At 38.1% G+C, this 23935-nt stretch overlaps 1 protein-coding gene and 1 long non-coding RNA gene across 4 annotated transcripts in view; one reads left to right on the top strand and one right to left on the bottom strand.

The window, feature by feature from the left end:
- Nucleotides 1–1061: 1061 nt before the first annotated feature.
- LOC148995804 (uncharacterized) lies at nt 1062–4966 on the bottom strand. Its single transcript, XR_016169878.1, has 2 exons — nt 4680–4966; nt 1062–1487 (listed from the first exon to the last, which is right to left on the bottom strand). It is a non-coding gene; the product is annotated as an uncharacterized LOC148995804 (long non-coding RNA).
- Nucleotides 4967–6857: 1891 nt separating this feature from the next.
- Nucleotides 6858–23935, top strand: part of mbd3b (methyl-CpG binding domain protein 3b) — a 20763-nt gene continuing 3685 nt past the window's right edge. Inside the window, exons 1-5 of one of the 3 annotated variants that reach the window (XM_039695019.2) lie at nt 6858–7024; nt 8978–9046; nt 10184–10343; nt 10576–10713; nt 11072–11162. In XM_039695019.2, coding sequence (XP_039550953.1) covers nt 7011–7024; nt 8978–9046; nt 10184–10343; nt 10576–10713; nt 11072–11162 — 472 coding nt within the window. In that variant the 5' untranslated portion in view covers nt 6858–7010. The remainder of the gene's footprint in view (nt 7025–8977; nt 9047–10183; nt 10344–10575; nt 10714–11071; nt 11163–23935) is intronic. The other 2 variants (XM_039695020.2, XM_039695021.2) reach the window with 2 other exon arrangements.

Genomic DNA, 23935 nt, shown 5'->3' with positions numbered 1-23935 from the left:
ACTTTCCATAAGCGCTCTGTTCTCTGACAAACACACCTAAAACTGTAATAAGTTAATAACCTAAAACTTTAATAAGTTTTATACGCAAATCTTTATTTTTAATGTAAATTTGTCAGTGATACGTGGTGAGAAGAAGCTAGCTTGGGTTCTATAGACCCTTTTACAGTTGGTAAACATGGTGACGTTTTTTCGTGGGCGGAGCTTAGGTGGAGGCAGAAAGATCCATCTGGAACGCTAGTTAGCTAGGATTGTTAGCTTGTTTTTTAACAATGACTGGAGTAAATCCGATATTATCTTAATGTGTAAGGTCACTCAGTGTCCAGGACCGCGATTGTTATTTCCAAAAGTTACTTTTTAACAGACGGAACCAGATTGGCCGACCCGTAGCCGCCTACATGCTCACTCTATGCATGGACGATCTGACAGGATTAACGTAAGTTACCTCGGTTGAGTGGCCTGACTTATAGAGAAACCGATTGTAAAGAGAAACTGAGGGCATATAAATCTTTAGATGCCTATATGGTCCTGTAGAAGACTTGAGTGTACGATCCGCAGTTCTGCCGAGCCAGCGCCGAAACCACGACAATGTAAATAGTGACATTACAGTGCGATTTTAATGATGTGAATATTTTCTAGAAATAAACGTTCCAGATACAGCATATTCATTTTTCATCAATTCTTGCACCAAACAACACAACAAGATGACATTTAATAATAGTAACAATTATTTAAGCTCCTTATTATGTAGCTGAATCTGTGCTGTTTTGCATTGACCGCCTCCAGTTTTCACTTTGTTTTGCCTCCAGGTAGCGCCGTGACGTAACTGTGACGTCGGCGCAAAAGGGGTCTATAGCTCAGCATTAGCCTGTTATACTTAATTAAACTTGAAAACATCATCTGGGGAGACCGAGCATCATGTGGGGCGACCGCCACTGACTGCTTAAATGATAGAAAACACATATCATGTTGTAACACCTCATTTCTTTTAAAGCTGTTACTCTGAGGGGTTCAACAGAAATCTTTGAACCTGTACTGATTAAGAAATATCCTCACAAACAAAATAACATTAAACCTCTTTTATTTACACCACTGTGCTAAATCCATGTGCCAAACTCTCAATAAACAGATTACAAAGCACTCTCAAGATCTCCATCTCTTTAACAATGAAGCCATTCAATGAAGTAAACTTAACTCTGATATGTCCAGTCCTTTAAGAGGTTACATTGACGATGCTGATGATGACGATGACGATGAACATATACTCCACAAGGTCAATTTTGAGTGCGATGCAATGATTGTGATCCAACTATCCACCAATGTGAGAAAAAGTCACATCCTACATCACAGTAGCCAGTGCAATGTTTGTTCCCTGTACCCCGATAATGTCCATGTGGTGTAGTCTCACTGCCAATGGAGTTTCCACTTGGCTTTACTGTCCATTCCTCTGCTCAATGTTCATAACAGAACATGTGAACAAAAAGTCCTTTCTAAAAAGAAAGCACATCTTAACATCAATGAAATAAGTACAACATCATCCATACATCACATCATCCATACTTACAGTTGAGCAGAAACTCAAGGTTCTCAACAAAGGACCATCAACAAAATTCATTAGGTAGCATGAGGTTAACCAAACAATGGATTTCCCTCTACCAAACGAACTCTCTTCCTCTATGGTAGGTGTGTTTATATAGGTTACCATCTGGCAATAGCACCCTCAAGTGGCTCTTGATGAAACTACACATGACCCAAAACATCACACTAGTGCTCCAACAACAGTAAATTAACAGTAACAGATTCTGTCCGTTACAATGTATTTGTAGTTTCTGTATGCAAATGTTTTCATTCATTATATGCATTTAGTTGTTTTAAATAACTTTCTACATTTCACCACATATTTTTTCTAAATTTCAATAATTTCCATCCTACTTCAGACAGGACCAAGCTTACTTCTTTTTGATTATTATGTTTTTATCAGAGAAATGTGTGAATATTAAGCATTCATTCTACTTTTCCAATTCCTTTTCTAACTCTGTGTATGTTTAAATAATATACTTTTTTTTCTAGATGGCCCCACTAACAAGCAAAGAAAAGACTGCTCGCTACAGGCAGCGGATCAGATCCTGTAGCAAGAGCTGACTATGTGTCTGCAGAATGCTGCTATGTTCAACTGTTAAATGAAATAGTAATGAAAAGGCAAACATTGTATGTTTAAGTGATTAAGAAATTAAAATGAAAAAGGAAAATGCTGTTCAATGTTATGTCCAAGCGTTTAATGCATTAGTATTGAAAATATTAATATGGTTATGTGTCAAATGAAATAGTGAGGAAACTGTTAATGTTTTGAAATGTGTCAAATGAAATCTGGATATGCTGATTCTTCATAAAATTTCATTAAATGTGTTTTAACTATCAAAATCATGTAGTCTTAATTGCCTGCTGTTTTTCATTATGTGGGGCGACCACTTGTCATGTGGGGTAACCAACCATATTCAATTCCTGTAGTAAATTCAAAAAATGTCTGTCCATTTTGGTTGAAATATAATTTGTTGCTATAACATCAATAAGTGGATACTATATCTACACATTTTAAATCAGTTTTATGGATTATATGAGTAAAAAAATATGTAATTGCTTTATGAGGGTGACGCTGCCATTATAGATAAAAACGTATTTAACATTATTTGTTATATCATATATATAATATCTTTCTTAAACAGTTCCATTAATCACTGATACTTCTTAAAATATAACTTATGTAAAGGAAATCTATTAATTTTACGATAAATTGCGGTCGTCCCAAATGACTTTAAGGTCGTTGCCCTATTCATTTGAGTTTAAAAGCACTAAAATATCTTTGCTTGAAGTTCACACACACATGCATTTGTGTAGACTACACTCCAAATGTTTAGAAAATACCCAAATATATTATTATTTCAAGTATTTTAAAAATGGGCCTCTCAAAGGCCTTATACGTCATTGACCCAAAAACTAATTTGTAACTAGTTGGATCATGCCCATAATCACTATAACATTAAGTTTCACCTTGTTAAACTTTGTGCAGAACACAGCATAAGCTGGTCAAAAATGAATCTCCAAAAGAACAGCTGGGTTCACAGGCTCACGGGTGGGACTAGCACGTTAGTTAGCACGATGCCTTCTATTTCTAAATCTTCTAACTAAGTTTACCGGTACTTATCTGAGCTAACGACATGATCACTGTCACTAGATATAAAGCAATCATTGACTTTCACTCGGTGCAATTCACTGGCAGTACAAAAAAGGGTTGTAATACGCACTGCTATTTGTAGACTAGCTCCAGCGCTCTTTGCTGCGTTGCTAAAATAATAGCTTCTTCTTTTTTTTCTTTTCTTTTTTTTTAACAATAATATTAACAACCATAATTGGCCTGGTACAACATATGAACTGTCTTCTTAGACAACATGCAGGCACCTTCACATAGGAAGTAGAAAATACAAATACAAATAAAGTAAAAAAAACTAAAAAAAAAACAAAAAACAACTAGGGGCTTTCAGAAAGATTCACATTCACATCCTCTATCAAAGTAGATAAGATTAAGGCATTCTTTTTCTTCATCAATTTTAGCAATAGAAAGTAATGACAGATCCTTATGAAAAACATAAAAGTTTGGTAGTGTTTTCAGGAATCTATTCTTGTGTAAAAAAAAATTCCCAAGAATAATAAATGTGTTTACTGCCAAGTCAATTGTTTCATCCTTCATAAAAATACCAAAAATTATATTTTCCTTTGTTAATACAGGTAAATCTTAAAATGTAGGAAATAACCAGTAATGCAAATCCTCCCAGAAGGTATAAGCAAATTCACAATCATAAAACAGATGTTCTGTTGTTTCAATCTGATCAGCACAAAAAGAGCAACTATTAGCATCAAGACCAAATCGACATCTTAAAAACTCTCTAGACGGATAAACTCCATTCAGAATTTTAAAGTGCACTTCCTTTGCTTTTGGAGCAAGTGGAAATTTAAAATATTTTGTTCTTAATTTCTTAATTTCAGCAGTGGAAAAATATTGAGAAATTGAATTTCTATTTGAAGAATAAGGATATAATTCCTTCACAAAGGCTTTGCGAATTATAATATTGGGTAAATTAATGTGAGTAAGAGAAACTCCATTCACCAAAAGCCTAGGAAAACAGGGGGTTACATTACTTTGAGATATGTTGAAAGACATCTGAATTATAGATTGTGGGATCGCTTTGATAATGTTATCATACTGTTTTCTGTCAAATAAATCAAATTTTAAACAGAAAGTGTCAAAAGACATGTCTATTATGTATAATGACTCCAGTATTATCTAAAATATGCATTACAGACCATATTCCTTTCTCCCACCAACTTTTGTAAAATAAAGACTTAATCCTAAATACCACATACCTACAGTTCCACAAAGGGATGTTGTGATGACTAAAATTATGCTTGTAGATCATTTTCCAATAAAGTAAAACCTGCTGATGAAACATTGCTAACTTAACAGGGAGTGCTTAAATAATAGCTGAAACAATTGTGTTAGCTAGTCGTCTAATAATTGTAAACATCATGATTTGTGTATGATCGCGGACTAAACGAAACGTTTCTACAAAATAGCTATAACATTAACAACAGTTAAACAAAAGATCGTAAAAAAAAAATGTCATTACCGTATTTGTCCCAGCCGAATCCATGGTGGTGGTCACACACTGGTCACGCCAGTCGGCAAGGGCAAATCAGTCCAGCAGCCAACTTTGTTTCATGGCGGGTAACATACTGTGCTCCAAAACATTGGTGCTGATTGGTCCAAGAGGTGTCCTGTTTGCGCCAATGAACGCTAGCTATCGATCTGCGCTCGATTGCTCTTCCTTCGTCCTCCAACTACCCGGATGTCTGTCTCAGTAACTTGAAATCTTGAGAGTTTAATTTTCAGTGAGGATCAAATTTTATTGGACTTCAGTTCCAAACAAATAAATTCAATTTCAAATTATACAATTCAGATTCAATTTTTGAATAAATTCAATTTTAATTAAACAATAGGCTATACAATTTCATTTTGTGTGTAAATGAAATTGTATTGTTTCATTTGTAAATTCAGTTTTTCAATGCAATTATTCAAGTTTAGCCATTCAAATTCAAGTTTAAATGGTTCAAATTCAGTTTCTGGTGGCACATATTTCAGCCCATACATTTCTTGCTTGCTTTCTGTCTGTACAGGGCTGTTACTTGGGAATGGGAGATGATTGTTTCATGGCTTGACACATCACTCAGTTTGAGTTTGCACATAAAATATGTTGCATTTACTTAAGTGTTATTTTGTGAATAAATACTTTCTCTGTGCATGTGTCATAATTTTTTTTTTTTTTTTTGTAAGTACTCAACTCAGATGGCACAGGTACATCTCTAAGATGTAGTCTGGAAAACTTCAGTTGTGTACAAACATCTGATAAACGTCTTAGAAAAATATACGTACAATATAATACAATCTAAATTATTAGTTACTCATTCATTTCCAGCTGACAGTCTGGGTGTTTGGGGGTCAGTATAAGTATGTTTCTTTAATAAAAAAAAAAATAATCAACTTAATAATAAACACATTTTAGAAAAGTAAATAAAACCAACAAAAAATAAGCAGATATGAACACGAGTGAAGTGTAAGTGTGCATATTCATTTGTGTAGACATTTTCAGATTTATGCAGGATTTATAGTTTTTGTTTTTTGTTTGATTTTTTTGACAAATGAAAAATAAACAACAAACACCCAGTGTGATTTTCTGTCTTCTTTTTTACATGACCTCAGAACAACCGAATCAAGCTCAGTTTTTTTTTGTGTGTGTGTTGACAGATAATGTTGAAAAAGTAACAAAATCTTATGCAACCATGTTTTTCAACTAGAAAAGTCGATTATAATGGTCATACTGACCCAAAACAAAAAGTATATTTAACATCTGACAGGAAACATAACAAAGAGATATTTCAGATTTAAGCAAAAGCTAAAAAAAAAAAAAAAAAATCTTGCAGATGTAAATGCTCATATCAAATAGACGTCTCCATGATGTGTGCTATCTTGTTTCAGCAATGGAATAAAAAAAAGACATTTTGCATCACTTTCCCTCGCAATTGTGACTTTTTTTCTCAGCAATTCTGAAGAGTGGTAGGCTATATAAAATCGCAATTCAGACTTTTCTTCTTCTGGCAATTTCATTTAATAGTGTAATCCGTGGGCTTCCATGTAAATGTGATAGTTTTATCTGGTTTTCTACTTCTTAATTATTTGTAAACTAGATTGCATGTTAAACTCCCCCACCCCCCATTTATTTAAGACTTTGGAGGAGGCCTTTGCTTTCATGCCCATTCATAATGTTACCATGGTAACCATAGTTTCCGCCAAAAAAGCCCCTTAAGACTTCTCCCGAGATCCTCAAAAGAAAAGTCCCGCTGAACCTGCACACTCCAGCACAATCCCACGGGATTTTCGTGATCATTTTATTTATTTATTTATTTTTTGGAGGGGGGATTTCCTGCAGGACTTAAAATCCAGGACTCGTCTCGCGCAATAAACCATATAACCGGGAATTTTAATAGTGAACGATACTGTAAAATAGATACGAATGTGAAATCTTACATGTTTTGAAGAACAACCGCATTTTTAAAATATGATAACATTATGGCCATGGTAAACTGCTGTGGTATATTTGTAATCGACAAACAAAAAGCTGAATCACAGCACAGCAAGTATGTTATACTCATTCTACTTCACACTGTATTTCATCAAACACAACAAATATTAACTTGAAAACAAAACAGTGCATTATATTGTCATATCATGTGGTTTATGGTTAGCTACCCGACTACCGCAGGGCTTTGTCTCGTTAAGTCAGCCCTAATCGGGCATAATGTCTTTCATTTGTCTCATTGAAGGGGGAGGGGAGTGAAAGTATAGAGGAAGAGAGAGGGGGATTTAACATTCACAAAAAGGCGACACCAACAGAGAATGCGCGATGGAGAAAAATGAGTAAGTATAACCTATTTAATGTCGAAAACGTATAAAATCGCGACCCCGCATATCTGCATTTATCGTCATGCTGTTTTACGAGCAAAGCGATCGCTTTTGTTCATTTGAATAGATCAGTCTGGGCTACTAGTTTGCGCAGTCCTTTCAAGCGGCGACGATTTAAAGAAAGAAAACGGGTTTAGCATTTGATAAAACTATGTAATAGGGTAACAAAGCGACCTGTACTGATGTGTGCACATATAAAATGCAGTATTTGTCTTAAATTGGAAATGGCAGGTCTTGCTAATAAAGTGTATATTGACGTTGTTTTAACGGACCAGGTGCAGCATCTTTTTTCGTCCCGCGATTGTCATCAATGTTCGTAAGACGCGTCGTTTTTTACCAACCCGTAGTTACTATTTCATTCAGTCACTTGACAAAAAAATGTGTGCTAATGTCTGTTTTACTGGCTTTGTTTACATTCACAATATATCGACTTTACTCACAATTCTTACATATTATACTGTGTGGTACTATAACGAAGAGATGCCTGAATTGCAGCATTGTCTACAACACAAATACGCATATTGTTTTGCGAGGGACAGTACATCAAATATGTAATCTGTATGATTCATACTTCATAAGTATAGGCTAATTTCCAAGCGGAGGAATCCTTCATTGAGAAGATCCCAAAGTGATGAGGCTACGATACGGCGCAACGTTTTGCTAAGTGACAAAGCAACATTATTGAATGTAGACACTGTATTACTGTAGATTGGTCGTCATTTGTAAGTATATTTGATTAAAAACACGTTAGATAATCAGCATGTCAGGGGAAGCAGACTCTGCCGACATCAGTGTGTAAAAAGTGGGAGTGCTCGAAGCCATGTGTGTTATGTTACGGACTGAGTACAGAGGGGGGATTGTCATGTAAAAGTAGGCCCAGCTGTGGAGAGGATTTTGTGTGCTTTATTTCAGGAGGGCGTGGGGGTAGGCTACATGTCAATTTAGCATGCGTATCGCATCCAAATTGAAATGGCTGGGTTTTTTTTTTGTGTGCCACAATTCAGTTTGCCCTGTTCAAAAACTATTACAGGTTGGTTACCCAGAGTGCACTAAATGTGTTTGTGATGAATGCACATTACAGAAACTGTGTCCCAAATGACTCACTGTATACTATGTACTCAACATTGTAGTGTATGAATTTTATAAGGTTGTCATCCAGTTTTGATGGCCCCAATCCGATAACCCTTTTCAATCCACTACACAAGAAAGCTGCGACAGATGAGTGCGTGAGGTGTCCAACATTTTACAATTAGTTTTTTCGATTAATTATGTCATCCAGGCATTTGAAGTGCACACTGTAATTTTCACACCACTCGCACTATTTATACAACACAAATGCTTATAAATATTCTTGTTTTCTTTGAAACAAGTAAAAGAAACGGTTTACCCATTAAGAAATATTTTAATAAAGTTGTTTCACTGACATTTGAAAGAATTTTAATTGAAATTAATTGATTACTAATATGGGTTAAGGTAAGGTTTAGGTATAGGTTCAGGGTTAGTACCTAGCCTAGTTATTACCCAGTTATTTTTATAATAACTACAATATAGTATTTACATGGGGAACAGGACTGTAAAAATAAAGTGCTACTGAGAAGTTTTACGTGTTTGTTTGCATTCCAGTTTGATGTTGTCACTCCAAATAACACTTAAATTGTTTTTTGCCACATTTGTTAACTGGATTGAAGAAATGTGTGAAATTTGCTTTTTGTATGATAATGATTCACCCACCTAACAAAGTGGGTTCTGGTAGAACCATTCAGAAGAACCAGTTATAAAGAATGATTCATTTGGATCTCCATTCCATTGGTTTTAACTGTGAAATTGTGTTTAGTCTGGATAAACACATTTTCCAAGGATTCCCAATCAACGACATGTCACAAATAGACATGACTGTTCTTTTTTTAGCAGAGGTGAGGAAGAGGAGGAAGAACAGAGGCGAGAGAGGGGGGAGGCAGGTCGTTTGTATAGTTTGTGGTATCGTATTATTTAATCAATTAAAAACCATTTATGTTGTTACATGTTTGCACGACCTTGACAAGCTTAAAGAGCCCCCAAAAAAGTTTGTCCATATTTGTGCATGACCTTGAAACAAGCACGAAATCTTCATGGTATCATCATACTGAATATTCAGTGAACTCATTTTTGCATCACACCTGTGTCAACTAACTTCTACTACAGAATCGTGATTTAAAGGGCTGTGCAAGGGTTTGTTTCAGATGCAGAAGTGCAACTGTTCAAGTGAAGAATGAACTAGATCTAGACAAACAGTATTACTATTATCTCAAACTATGTGAAACAAATGTGAACATTTGGCAGAGTAGATTGACAAGGACAGCTGACAAGGAAAACTGTAGACACAGCACGCCACAGACTGTATCATACTTCATTTTTAAGAAAGTTAATTAAGTTTAAATGTTCTATAGACCTTAATCATGGTAGCGCCATATTTAATATTTGACAGCAATAAAAAAAACAAGGCTGTGAGGGATAGAAAAATATATGTGTGTGTACTCTGCATACATATTTTGTATATAAAAATTCACACACGTGCATGTATATATTTAAAAAAATGTATTATTAATATTTATATTTATTTATATTATTTATATGTCTTAAATATATACATGCATGTGTGTGTATTTATATATGCAAAATAATTATACACACTACACACACATATATTATGCAAACACAAACTTTTATTTTGGATGTGATTAATCGCGATTAATCATTGCCCAGCCCTAATATTTATAAATTAGGGGGTTTGCATTACAATTTTAAACTTCTTCCTATCAGTTCAAATGTGTTTTAAGCATTACAATCGCATTTTGAATGTGATTTTAATTGCCATCATGATAGACAATGGCAAGTAACAGAAAGAGTTCTTCACAGTATTCATGATCTAATAACATTGTCATTTTGTCATCACAGGCTTGGGATATTTAAAAATGTGCTTCAAGTTAGGCATTGCATGTCATTGTTTGTGAATATCGTGTGTGATATATCCGTTTGCAACTACCGTCACCATAACTCATTCTCTTTCCAAATTTGCATCCATGCACGGGTTTATCAAATCTCTGAGATATGTCCTATTTTGCTCCACTTCCCCAGCCCCACTGGGAAGAAGTTCCGGAGCAAGCCTCAATTGGCTCGTTACCTTGGCAACTCCATGGATCTCAGCTCCTTTGATTTCCGCACGGGCAAGATGCTCATGAGCAAACTGAACAAGAACAGACAGAGACCCCGGTATGACAACAATAGCCAGACTAAGGTGAGAGGATGTTCATCAACAAAGAGGAAACATTTTCATATTCATAAAAACACATTCATCATTTTAGATTTATAGCTGCCGAGAAATGATCTCTGCATGGCTAGTGACCCTTTAAAACCAATTTCAAGCCAGTTTTACTGGTCAAGCTGGTCTACCTGCAACAATAACCAGAAACAGATCAGCAATTCCCATTTTTTCATCAAGGTAATCAAGAATGTTCCCTCTTTGTTAGGGCAAACCCGACCTGAATACATCCCTCCCAGTACGACAGACAGCCTCCATCTTCAAACAGCCCGTCACAAAAGTTACCAACCACCCCAGCAATAAGGTTAAGACAGACCCACAGAAGGCCATTGACCAGCCCAGACAGGTAATACTAATCTAGGGGTATTTTTCTAACTAAAAACTGTTCATTTAGACGTTTTGGGGGCCTGAAAACGCAAAATTTATGGTTTGAAATGTATTGTCTTTGAAACTTGATGTTCAGTCTATAAACACGTAGTGTTCCTTTGCAAAGTGACGTCGCCATCTACTGGCCAGGCATGAATAATCGCTTTCGCGTCTCCGTGTCATTTTGATAATGTTGTTTTCTGAACGTGAAAAACACAAAGGAAAACTGTTTTTAGTACATCATTGTTGTGTAAACGTGACCTAAATTCTCAGGTTTTATTCACCACTATTAGTAGTTTTTCATAGTGGCACAATGCTAATTTAACTTTCATTGACAGCTTTTCTGGGAGAAGAAGTTGGGTGGCCTCAATGCCTTTGACATAGCAGAGGAGCTGGTGAAAACAATGGATCTCCCCAAAGGCTTACAAGGTATGTCTGGGCGAGATGAAGAACTTAATCCAAGTTTGTTTATTTTAATAAGAATATGTCCATCGTATGCACACTTCACAATCTCGACGGAAGTAGTAAGTCATCCGGGTTCCATTTAATGAGTACTGTGAATTCGGACATACTTCTTTTGTCACATACTGTTTTTCGCCTACTATAAAGTTGGGAAGTATGTGATTTTGGATGCAGCCAGGGATATTTACACTCAAGAATTATAGTGCTCTAACATGAAACAGGTGAGCACAATCAAGGCCAGGGGAAGAAACATTTTGAATATTATCAGAGTTGAGTTGACACACAAAACAGTTGAATAGAATGTTAAGCCTAATAAAAAAGTTTATTTAGTTTAATAATTGATGATGTTTACAACAGAACTGAATCAACACTGAACCTACTTCAGTTGAACCACAGCCGAAATGCAGTATTTAGGGGCCAAGCACCGAAGGTGCGGAGGCACCTATTGTATCTGTGCCGGTTCTTATTATTATTATTAGGGGCCAAGCACCGAAGGTGCGGAGGCACCTATTGTATCTGTGCCGGTTCTTATTAGGGGCCAAGCACCGAAGGTGCGGAGGCACCTATTGTATCTGTTCCGTTTCCTATTATTATTATTATTCTTCTTCCGTTTCTGACTTGGCGTCTATGGCAGCCCATAGACCGGTTTGCGGGAAAGTTGTTTTGGTTTGACATTCTGATAGAGGACAGTCCCAACTTTAAATACACCAATTTTGGTGTCTCTAATGCATTCCCTCTAGCGCCACCAACTGTCCAAAGTTTCACTTTTATTATGCTAATAACTTTTGAACCGTAAGGCCTATCAACAAAATTCTTTTTTCCTCTTGTTCCTGAGCTCATGCCGATTCGATCGCACCCTATGACGTCATTTTCCGTCATAAAAAAACGGCCGCCATTTTGAATTTTCAAAAAAAACTACTTTTGCGAACTCGTCCTAGACGGTTTGTCCGATTTTCACCAAAATCGCACCGGATCATCTCCAGGCAGTGCTGACAAAAAGTTATGGAATTCAAGATGATTCGAATAACCGTTTTCGATAAACGCGTAAACAAAATTTACGTAGCGCTTGCGAAAACAGACGTGAGGTTGTATCTCCGCAACGCTTACTCGTTTTCACACCAAACTTGGTACGGGTTATCACAAGCATGACCTGAGGCTACGTGCTGCGTTTCGGCGCAGCGCCACCTAGTGGTCCGGAGATATGAAAAATGGCTATTTTTGCTCGTAACTTCTAAACGGTTTCTCCAAAAATCAAAAACTTGGTCTCGTTAGATTCAGGGCGTCATGCCGAGTCGACCGATATCCAATTTTCCCAGATCGGCCATTTTGGCTGTCGGCCATTTTGAATTATGTGCTAAAATGCTGTATTTTTTGAACGCATGAACGAATTGTTACGAAACTCGTTATGGGTCATCAGTACGATGCCCTGAAGGAGCCTGAGAAGTTTCGAAACAGCGCCACCTAGTGGTGAATTGTTTTATTCAAACGCTTATAACTTTGGGTGTGGTACACTTATTTTCACGGGAGTCATATTTTTGAGGTCCTGAATCGTTGCCGAGTCCAACGATACCAAATATGTCGGGTTTCATCTCACGGATGGCGTAGCGTAGCGATTTAGCGCGAAAAAAACACTTGGCGATATCTTCAAAACCGCTGTTCCGATCGAGACGAAACCACCGCCAGAAACACGGAATCATAGCTTGTTAACTAAACACTAATGCCCAAATGCGTAAATATTGATAGTAAGGGGTAGTAAAATTCAAACAAAGTCATGTGTCAGTCATTTTTTACGTGTTTTTTCATATAAATGTTTATAACTCGGAAGCAAATTGAGATATTTTCACCAAAATTGACACACATATGTATGGGGTCACTCTGAGGACACATAAAAAAAATTGTGGGACTGAGCCTCTTGGTGGCGCTATAATAGAACAAAACGTGAAATTCCCATTGACTTCAATAGAGTTTTGTGAAATAAAATGCTATACTAAACAAATGCATTGGTGTAATATTACAAAACTCAGTGTGTGCCATAAGCAGCATGCCCTGAAGGTACTCAAAAGATTTTGAGACAGCGCCACCTGTTGGTCAAAAGTTATAATTAATTTCTGAGAATGCTAATAACTTTTGAATAAATTTGCCTATTGCAATGAAACTGATCTTAATAGATTCCTTGGGTTATGCCGAAAACATAGATATCAGGTTTTGCATAATCAGCCAAACTTCCTGTCCGCCATCTTTATTTCTTTGAAAAACCTGCTTTTTCGAACTCCTCCTAGACAGTTTGTCCGATTTTCACGAAAATTGAATCGTATCATCTCCAGACCGTGCCGACTAAAACTTATGAATTGCACGATGATAGACAAAACGGTTTTCCTATACCACAGCATCAAAGTTTAGGCATGCTGCCAAAATTACTATTTAGGCTTTATCTCTGCAATGCCTTCACATTTTGACACCAAACTTTGCATGTGTCATTGTCACCTCACTCTGACCACATCACATCTATTTCGTAACTGCGCCACCTATTGTTCGAAAGTGATAACCCATTAAATCATCCTATAAGTTAATGTTTATGTGATTTTCTTAGCCATTTGCCCAAAGTTCTCTCAAAATGCCCTTAATTGCTCCTTGCTGCAGTTGGTCTGCCACTCCTTGCCATTTTGGCATATGTTGCCGCTTCTTGCGCTTGGCCCCGGTAATGGCTGCTTGCAGCTATATTTATTATTATTATTATTATTATTCTTCTTCCGACTGGGCGTCTATGGCAGCCCATAGACCGGTTTGCGGGAAAGTTGTTTTGGTTTGACATTCTGATAGAGGACAGTCCCAACTTTAAATACACCAATTTTGGTGTCTCTAACTCATTCCCTCTAGCGCCACCAACTGTCCAAAGTTGCACTTTTATTATGCTAATAACTTTTGAACCGTAAAGCCTATCAACAAAATTCTTTTTTCTTCTTGTTCCTGAGCTCATGGCGATTCGATCGCACCCTATGACGTCATTTTCCGTCATAAAAAAATGGCCGCCATTTTGAATTTTCTAAAAAACCTACTTTTGCGAACTCGTCCTAGACGGTTTGTCCGATTTTCACCAAAATCGCATAGGATCATCTCCAAGCAGTGCTGACAAAAAGTTATGGAATTCAAGATGATTCGAATAACCGTTTTCGATAAGCGCGCAAACTAATTTTACGTAGTGCTTGCAAAAACAGACGTGAGGTTGTATCTCCGCAACGCTTCATCCTATTCAGACCAAACTTGGTACATGTTATCACAAGCATGACCTGAGGCTACATGCAGCGTTTCGGCGCAGCGCCACCTAGTGGTCCGGAGATATGAAAAATGGCTATTTTTGCTCGTAACTTCTGAACGGTTTGTCCAAAAATCATAAACTTCATCTCGTTAGATTCAGGGCATCATGCCGAGTCAACTGATATCCAATTTTCCCAGATCGGCCATTTTGGCTGTCGGCCATTTTGAATTATGTGCTAAAATGCTGTATTTTTTGAACGCATGAACGAATTGTTACGAAACTCGGTATGGGTCATCAGTACGATGCCCTGAAGAAGCCTGAGAAGTTTCGAAACAGCGCCACCTAGTGGTGAATTTTTTTTTTCAAACGCTTATAACTTTGGGTGTGGTACACTTATTTTCACGGGAGTCATTTTTTGAGTTCCTGAATCGTTGCCGAGTCCAACGATACCAAACATGCTGGGTTTCGTGTTACGGTTGGTGTAGCGTAGCGATTTAGCGCGAAAAAAACACTTGGCGATATCTTCAAAACCGCTGTTCCGATCGAGACGAAACCACCGCCAGAAACACGGAATCATAGCTTGTTAACTATACGCTAATGCCCAAATGCGAAAATATTGATAGTAAGGGGTAGTAAAATTCAAACAAAGTCATGTGTCAGTCATTTTTTAAGTGTTTTTTCATATAAATGTTTATAACTCGGAAGTGAATTGAGATATTTGCACCAAAATTGACACACATATGTATGGGGTCACTCTGAGGACACATAAAAAAAATTGTGGGACTGAGCCTCTTGGTGGCGCTATAATAGAACAAAACGTGAAATTCCCATTGACTTCAATAGTTTTGTGAAATAAAATGCTATACTAAACAAATGCATTAGTGTAATATTACAAAACTCAGTGTGTGCCATAAGCAGCATGCCCTGAAGGTACTCAAAAGATTTTGAGACAGCGCCACCTGTTGGTCAAAAGTTATAATTAATTTCTGAGAACGCTAATTACTTTTGAATAAATTTGCTTATTGCAATGAAACTGATCTTAATAGATTCGTTGGGTTATGCTGAAAACATAGATATCAGGTTTTCCATAATCAGACAAACTTCCTGTTCGCCATCTTTATTTCTTTGAAAAGCCTTCTTTTTCGAACTCCTCCTAGACCGTTTGTCCGATTTTCACGAAAATTGAATCGTATCATCTCCAGACCGTGCCGACTAAAATTTATGAATTGCACGATGATAGACAAAACCGTTTTCGTATACCACAGCATCAAATTTTAGGCATGCTGCCAAAATTACTATTTAGGCTTTATCTCTGCAATGCCTTCACATTTTGACACCAAACTTTGCATGTGTCATTGTCACCTCACTCTGACCACATCACATCTATTTCGTAACATCGCCACCTATTGTTTGAAAGTGATAACCCATTAAATCATCTTATAAGTTAATGTTTATGTGATTTTCTTAGCCATTTGCCCAAAGTTCTCTCAAAATGCCCTTAATTGCTCCTTGCTGCAGTTGGTCTGCCACTCCTTGCCATTTTGGCATATGTTGCCGCTTCTTGCGCTTGGCCCCGGTAATGGCTGCTTGCAGCTATATTTATTATTATTATTCTTCTTCCGACTGGGCGTCTATGGCAGCCCATAGACCGGTTTGCGGGAAAGTTGTTTTGGTTTGACATTCTGATAGAGGACAGTCCCAACTTTAAATGCACCAATTTTGGTGTCTCTAACTCATTCCCTCTAGCGCCACCAACTGTCCAAAGTTGCACTTTTATTATGCTAATAACTTTTGAACCGTAAGGCCTATCAACAAAATTCTTTTTTCCTCTTGTTCCTGAGCTCATGCCGATTCGATCACACCCTATGACGTCATTTTCCGTCATAAAAAAATGGCCGCCATTTTGAATTTTCCAAAAAACCTACTTTTGCGAACTCGTCCTAGACGGTTTGTCCGATTTTCACCAAAATCGCACCGGATCATCTCCAGGCAGTGCTGACAAAAAGTTATGGAATTCAAGATGATTCGAAGAACCGTTTTCGATAAACGCGCAAACTAATTTTACGTAGCGCTTGCAAAAACAGACGTGAGGCTGTATCTCCGCAACGCTTAATCCTATTCAGACCAAACTTGGTACATGTTATCACAAGCATGACCTGAGGCTACATGCAGCGTTTCGGCGCAGCGCCACCTAGTGGTCCGGAGATATGAAAAATGGCTATTTTTGCTCGTAACTTCTAAACGGTTTCTCCAAAAATCAAAAACTTGGTCTCGTTAGATTCAGGGCGTCATGCCGAGTCGACCGATATCCAATTTTCCCAGATCGGCCATTTTGGCTGTCGGCCATTTTGAATTATGTGCTAAAATGCTGTATTTTTTGAACGCATGAACGAATTGTTACGAAACTCGTTATGGGTCATCAGTACGATGCCCTGAAGGAGCCTGAGAAGTTTCGAAACAGCGCCACCTAGTGGTGAATTGTTTTATTCAAACGCTTATAACTTTGGGTGTGGTACACTTATTTTCACGGGAGTCATATTTTTGAGGTCCTGAATCGTTGCCGAGTCCAACGATACCAAATATGTCGGGTTTCATCTCACGGATGGCGTAGCGTAGCGATTTAGCGCGAAAAAAACACTTGGCGATATCTTCAAAACCGCTGTTCCGATCGAGACGAAACCACCGCCAGAAACACGGAATCATAGCTTGTTAACTAAACACTAATGCCCAAATGCGTAAATATTGATAGTAAGGGGTAGTAAAATTCAAACAAAGTCATGTGTCAGTCATTTTTTACGTGTTTTTTCATATAAATGTTTATAACTCGGAAGCAAATTGAGATATTTTCACCAAAATTGACACACATATGTATGGGGTCACTCTGAGGACACATAAAAAAAATTGTGGGACTGAGCCTCTTGGTGGCGCTATAATAGAACAAAACGTGAAATTCCCATTGACTTCAATAGAGTTTTGTGAAATAAAATGCTATACTAAACAAATGCATTGGTGTAATATTACAAAACTCAGTGTGTGCCATAAGCAGCATGCCCTGAAGGTACTCAAAAGATTTTGAGACAGCGCCACCTGTTGGTCAAAAGTTATAATTAATTTCTGAGAATGCTAATAACTTTTGAATAAATTTGCCTATTGCAATGAAACTGATCTTAATAGATTCCTTGGGTTATGCCGAAAACATAGATATCAGGTTTTGCATAATCAGCCAAACTTCCTGTCCGCCATCTTTATTTCTTTGAAAAACCTGCTTTTTCGAACTCCTCCTAGACAGTTTGTCCGATTTTCACGAAAATTGAATCGTATCATCTCCAGACCGTGCCGACTAAAACTTATGAATTGCACGATGATAGACAAAACGGTTTTCCTATACCACAGCATCAAAGTTTAGGCATGCTGCCAAAATTACTATTTAGGCTTTATCTCTGCAATGCCTTCACATTTTGACACCAAACTTTGCATGTGTCATTGTCACCTCACTCTGACCACATCACATCTATTTCGTAACTGCGCCACCTATTGTTCGAAAGTGATAACCCATTAAATCATCCTATAAGTTAATGTTTATGTGATTTTCTTAGCCATTTGCCCAAAGTTCTCTCAAAATGCCCTTAATTGCTCCTTGCTGCAGTTGGTCTGCCACTCCTTGCCATTTTGGCATATGTTGCCGCTTCTTGCGCTTGGCCCCGGTAATGGCTGCTTGCAGCTATATTTATTATTATTAGGGGCCAAGCACCGAAGGTGCGGAGGCACCTATTGTATCTGTGCCGGTTCTTATTATTATTATTATTATTATTATTATTATTCTTCTTCCGACTGGGCGTCTATGGCAGCCCATAGACCGGTTTGCGGGAAAGTTGTTTTGGTTTGACATTCTGATAGAGGACAGTCCCAGCATTAAATACACCAATTTTGGTGTCTCTAACTCATTCCCTCTAGCGCCACCAACTGTCCAAATTTTCACTTTTATTATGCTAATAACTTTTGAACCGTAAGGCCTATCAACAAAATTCTTTTTTCCTCTTGTTTTTGAGCTCATGGCGATTCGATTGCACCCTATGACGTCATTTTCCGTCATAAAAAAACGGCCGCCATTTTGAATTTTCCAAAAAACCTACTTTTGCGAACTCGTCCTAGACGGTTTGTCCGATTTTCACCAAAATCGCACCGGATCATCTCCAGCCAGTGCTGACAAAAAGTTATGGAATTCAAGATGATTCGAATAACCGTTTTCGATAAACTCGCAAACAAATTTTACATGGCGCTTGCGAAAACAGACATGAGGCGGTATCTCCGCAACGCTTACTCGTTTTCAGACCAAACTTGGTACGTGTCATCACAAGCATGACCTGAGGCTACATGCTGCGTTTCGGCGCAGCGCCACCTAGTGGTCCGGAGATATAAAAAATGGCTATTTTTGCTCATAACTTCTGAACAGTTTCTCCAAAAATCAAAAACTTGGTCTCGTTAGATTCAGGGCGTCATGCCGAGTCGACCGATATCCAATTTTCCCAGATCGGCCATTTTGGCTGTCGGCCATTTTGAATTATGTGCTAAAATGCTGTATTTTTTGAACGCATGAACGAATTGTTACGAAACTCGGTATGGGTCATCAGTACGATGCCCTGAAGGAGCCTGAGAAGTTTCGAAACAGCGCCACCTAGTGGTGAATTGTTTTATTCAAACGCTTATAACTTTGGGTGTGGTACACTTATTTTCACGGGAGTCATATTTTTGAGGTCCTGAATCGTTGCCGAGTCCAACGATACAAAATATGTCGGGTTTCGTCTCACGGATGGCGTAGCGTAGCGATTTAGCGCGAAAAAAACACTTGGCGATATCTTCAAAACCGCTGTTCCGATCGAGACGAAACCACCGTCAGAAACACGGAATCATAGCTTGTTAACTATACGCTAATACCCAAATGCGAAAATATTGATAGTAAGGGGTAGTAAAATTCAAACAAAGTCATGTGTCAGTCATTTTTTACGTGTTTTTTCATATAAATATTTATAACTCGGAAGCGAATTGAGATATTTTCACCAAAATTGACACATATGTATGGGGTCACTCTGAGGACACATAAAAAAAATTGTGGGACTGAGCCTCTTGGTGGCGCTATAATAGAACAAAACGTGAAATTCCCATTGACTTCAATACAGTTTTGTGAAATACAATGCTATACTAAACAAATGCTTTGGTCTAACATTACAAAACTCAGTGTGTGCCATAAGCAGCATGCCCTGAAGGTACTCAAAAGATTTTGAGACAGCGCCACCTGTTGGTCAAAAGTTATAATTAATTTCTGAGAACGCTAATAACTTTTGAATACATTTTCCTATTGCAATGAAACTGATCTTAATAGATTCGTTGGGTTATCCTGAAAACATAGATATCAGGTTTTCCATAATCAGACAAACTTCCTGTTCGCCATCTTTATTTCTTTGAAAAACCTTCTTTTTCGAACTCCTCCTAGACCGTTTGTCCGATTTTCACGAAAATTGAATCGTATCATCTCCAGACCGTGCCGGCTAAAAGTTATGAATTGCACGATGATAGACAAAACCGTTTTCGTATACTGCAGCATCAAAGTTTAGGCATGCTGCCAAAATTACTATAGGCTTTATCTCTGCAATGCCTTCACATTTTGACACCAAACTTTGCATGTGTCATTGTCACCTCACTCTGACCACATCACATCTATTTCGTAACTGCGCCACCTATTGTTCGAAAGTGATAACCCATTAAATCATCTTATAAGTTACTGTTTATGTGATTTTCTTAGCCATTTGCCCAAAGTTCTCTCAAAATGCCCTTAATTGCTCCTTGCTGCAGTTGGTCTGCCACTCCTTGCCATTTTGGCATATGTTGCCGCTTCTTGCGCTTGGCCCCGGTAATGGCTGCTTGCAGCTATATTTATTATTATTATTCTTCTTCCGACTGGGCGTCTATGGCAGCCCATAGACCGGTTTGCGGGAAAGTTGTTTTGGTTTGACATTCTGATAGAGGACAGTCCCAACTTTAAATACACCAATTTTGGTGTCTCTAACTCATTCCCTCTAGCGCCACCAACTGTCCAAAGTTGCACTTTTATTATGCTAATAACTTTTGAACCGTAAAGCCTATCAACAAAATTCTTTTTTCTTCTTGTTCCTGAGCTCATGGCGATTCGATCGCACCCTATGACGTCATTTTCCGTCATAAAAAAATGGCCGCCATTTTGAATTTTCTAAAAAACCTACTTTTGCGAACTCGTCCTAGACGGTTTGTCCGATTTTCACCAAAATCGCATAGGATCATCTCCAAGCAGTGCTGACAAAAAGTTATGGAATTCAAGATGATTCGAATAACCGTTTTCGATAAGCGCGCAAACTAATTTTACGTAGCGCTTGCAAAAACAGACGTGAGGTTGTATCTCCGCAACGCTTCATCCTATTCAGACCAAACTTGGTACATGTTATCACAAGCATGACCTGAGGCTACATGCAGCGTTTCGGCGCAGCGCCACCTAGTGGTCCGGAGATATGAAAAATGGCTATTTTTGCTCGTAACTTCTGAACGGTTTGTCCAAAAATCATAAACTTCATCTCGTTAGATTCAGGGCATCATGCCGAGTCAACTGATATCCAATTTTCCCAGATCGGCCATTTTGGCTGTCGGCCATTTTGAATTATGTGCTAAAATGCTGTATTTTTTGAACGCATGAACGAATTGTTACGAAACTCGGTATGGGTCATCAGTACGATGCCCTGAAGAAGCCTGAGAAGTTTCGAAACAGCGCCACCTAGTGGTGAATTTTTTTTTTCAAACGCTTATAACTTTGGGTGTGGTACACTTATTTTCACGGGAGTCATTTTTTGAGTTCCTGAATCGTTGCCGAGTCCAACGATACCAAACATGCTGGGTTTCGTGTTACGGTTGGTGTAGCGTAGCGATTTAGCGCGAAAAAAACACTTGGCGATATCTTCAAAACCGCTGTTCCGATCGAGACGAAACCACCGCCAGAAACACGGAATCATAGCTTGTTAACTATACGCTAATGCCCAAATGCGAAAATATTGATAGTAAGGGGTAGTAAAATTCAAACAAAGTCATGTGTCAGTCATTTTTTAAGTGTTTTTTCATATAAATGTTTATAACTCGGAAGTGAATTGAGATATTTGCACCAAAATTGACACACATATGTATGGGGTCACTCTGAGGACACATAAAAAAAATTGTGGGACTGAGCCTCTTGGTGGCGCTATAATAGAACAAAACGTGAAATTCCCATTGACTTCAATAGTTTTGTGAAATAAAATGCTATACTAAACAAATGCATTAGTGTAATATTACAAAACTCAGTGTGTGCCATAAGCAGCATGCCCTGAAGGTACTCAAAAGATTTTGAGACAGCGCCACCTGTTGGTCAAAAGTTATAATTAATTTCTGAGAACGCTAATTACTTTTGAATAAATTTGCTTATTGCAATGAAACTGATCTTAATAGATTCGTTGGGTTATGCTGAAAACATAGATATCAGGTTTTCCATAATCAGACAAACTTCCTGTTCGCCATCTTTATTTCTTTGAAAAGCCTTCTTTTTCGAACTCCTCCTAGACCGTTTGTCCGATTTTCACGAAAATTGAATCGTATCATCTCCAGACCGTGCCGACTAAAATTTATGAATTGCACGATGATAGACAAAACCGTTTTCGTATACCACAGCATCAAATTTTAGGCATGCTGCCAAAATTACTATTTAGGCTTTATCTCTGCAATGCCTTCACATTTTGACACCAAACTTTGCATGTGTCATTGTCACCTCACTCTGACCACATCACATCTATTTCGTAACATCGCCACCTATTGTTTGAAAGTGATAACCCATTAAATCATCTTATAAGTTAATGTTTATGTGATTTTCTTAGCCATTTGCCCAAAGTTCTCTCAAAATGCCCTTAATTGCTCCTTGCTGCAGTTGGTCTGCCACTCCTTGCCATTTTGGCATATGTTGCCGCTTCTTGCGCTTGGCCCCGGTAATGGCTGCTTGCAGCTATATTTATTATTATTATTCTTCTTCCGACTGGGCGTCTATGGCAGCCCATAGACCGGTTTGCGGGAAAGTTGTTTTGGTTTGACATTCTGATAGAGGACAGTCCCAACTTTAAATGCACCAATTTTGGTGTCTCTAACTCATTCCCTCTAGCGCCACCAACTGTCCAAAGTTGCACTTTTATTATGCTAATAACTTTTGAACCGTAAGGCCTATCAACAAAATTCTTTTTTCCTCTTGTTCCTGAGCTCATGCCGATTCGATCACACCCTATGACGTCATTTTCCGTCATAAAAAAATGGCCGCCATTTTGAATTTTCCAAAAAACCTACTTTTGCGAACTCGTCCTAGACGGTTTGTCCGATTTTCACCAAAATCGCACCGGATCATCTCCAGGCAGTGCTGACAAAAAGTTATGGAATTCAAGATGATTCGAAGAACCGTTTTCGATAAACGCGCAAACTAATTTTACGTAGCGCTTGCAAAAACAGACGTGAGGCTGTATCTCCGCAACGCTTAATCCTATTCAGACCAAACTTGGTACATGTTATCACAAGCATGACCTGAGGCTACATGCAGCGTTTCGGCGCAGCGCCACCTAGTGGTCCGGAGATATGAAAAATGGCTATTTTTGCTCGTAACTTCTGAACGGTTTGTCCAAAAATCATAAACTTCATCTCGTTAGATTCAGGGCATCATGCCGAGTTGACTGATATGCAATTTTCCCAGATCGGCCATTTTGGCTGTCGGCCATTTTGAATTATGTGCTAAAATACTGTATTTTTTGAACGCATGAACGAATTGTTACGAAACTCGGTATGGGTCATCAGTACGATGCCCTGAAGGAGCCTGAGAAGTTTCGAAACAGCGCCACCTAGTGGTGAATTTTTTTTTTCAGATGCTTATAACTTTGGGTGTGGTACACTTATTTTCACAGGAGTCATCTTTTTGAGATCCTGAATTGTTGCCGATTCCAATGATACTAAACATGCTGGGTTTCGTATTACGGTTGGTGTAGCGTAGCGATTTAGCGTGAAAAAAACACTTGGCGATATCTTCAAAACCGCTGTTCCGATCGAGACGAAACCACCGTCAGAAACACGGAATCATAGCTTGTTAACTATACGCTAATGCCCAAATGTGAAAATATTGATAGTAAGGGGTAGTAAAATTCAAACAAAGTCATGTGTCAGTCATTTTTTACGTGTTTTTTCATATAAATGTTTATAACTCGGAAGTAAATTGAGATATTTGCACCAAAATTGACACACATATGTATGGGGTCACTCTGAGGACACATAAAACAAATTGTGGGACTGAGCCTCTTGGTGGCGCTATAATAGAACAAAACGTGAAATTCCCATTGACTTCAATACAGTTTTGTGAAATACAATGCTATACTAAACAAATGCTTTGGTCTAACATTACGAAACT

The sequence above is a fragment of the Pimephales promelas genome, chromosome 2 (assembly GCF_988280905.1).
Source record: "Pimephales promelas chromosome 2, fPimPro1.hap1.1, whole genome shotgun sequence".
NCBI lineage: Eukaryota > Metazoa > Chordata > Actinopteri > Cypriniformes > Leuciscidae > Pimephales > Pimephales promelas.
This window is presented reverse-complemented; position numbering and strand designations above follow the sequence as displayed.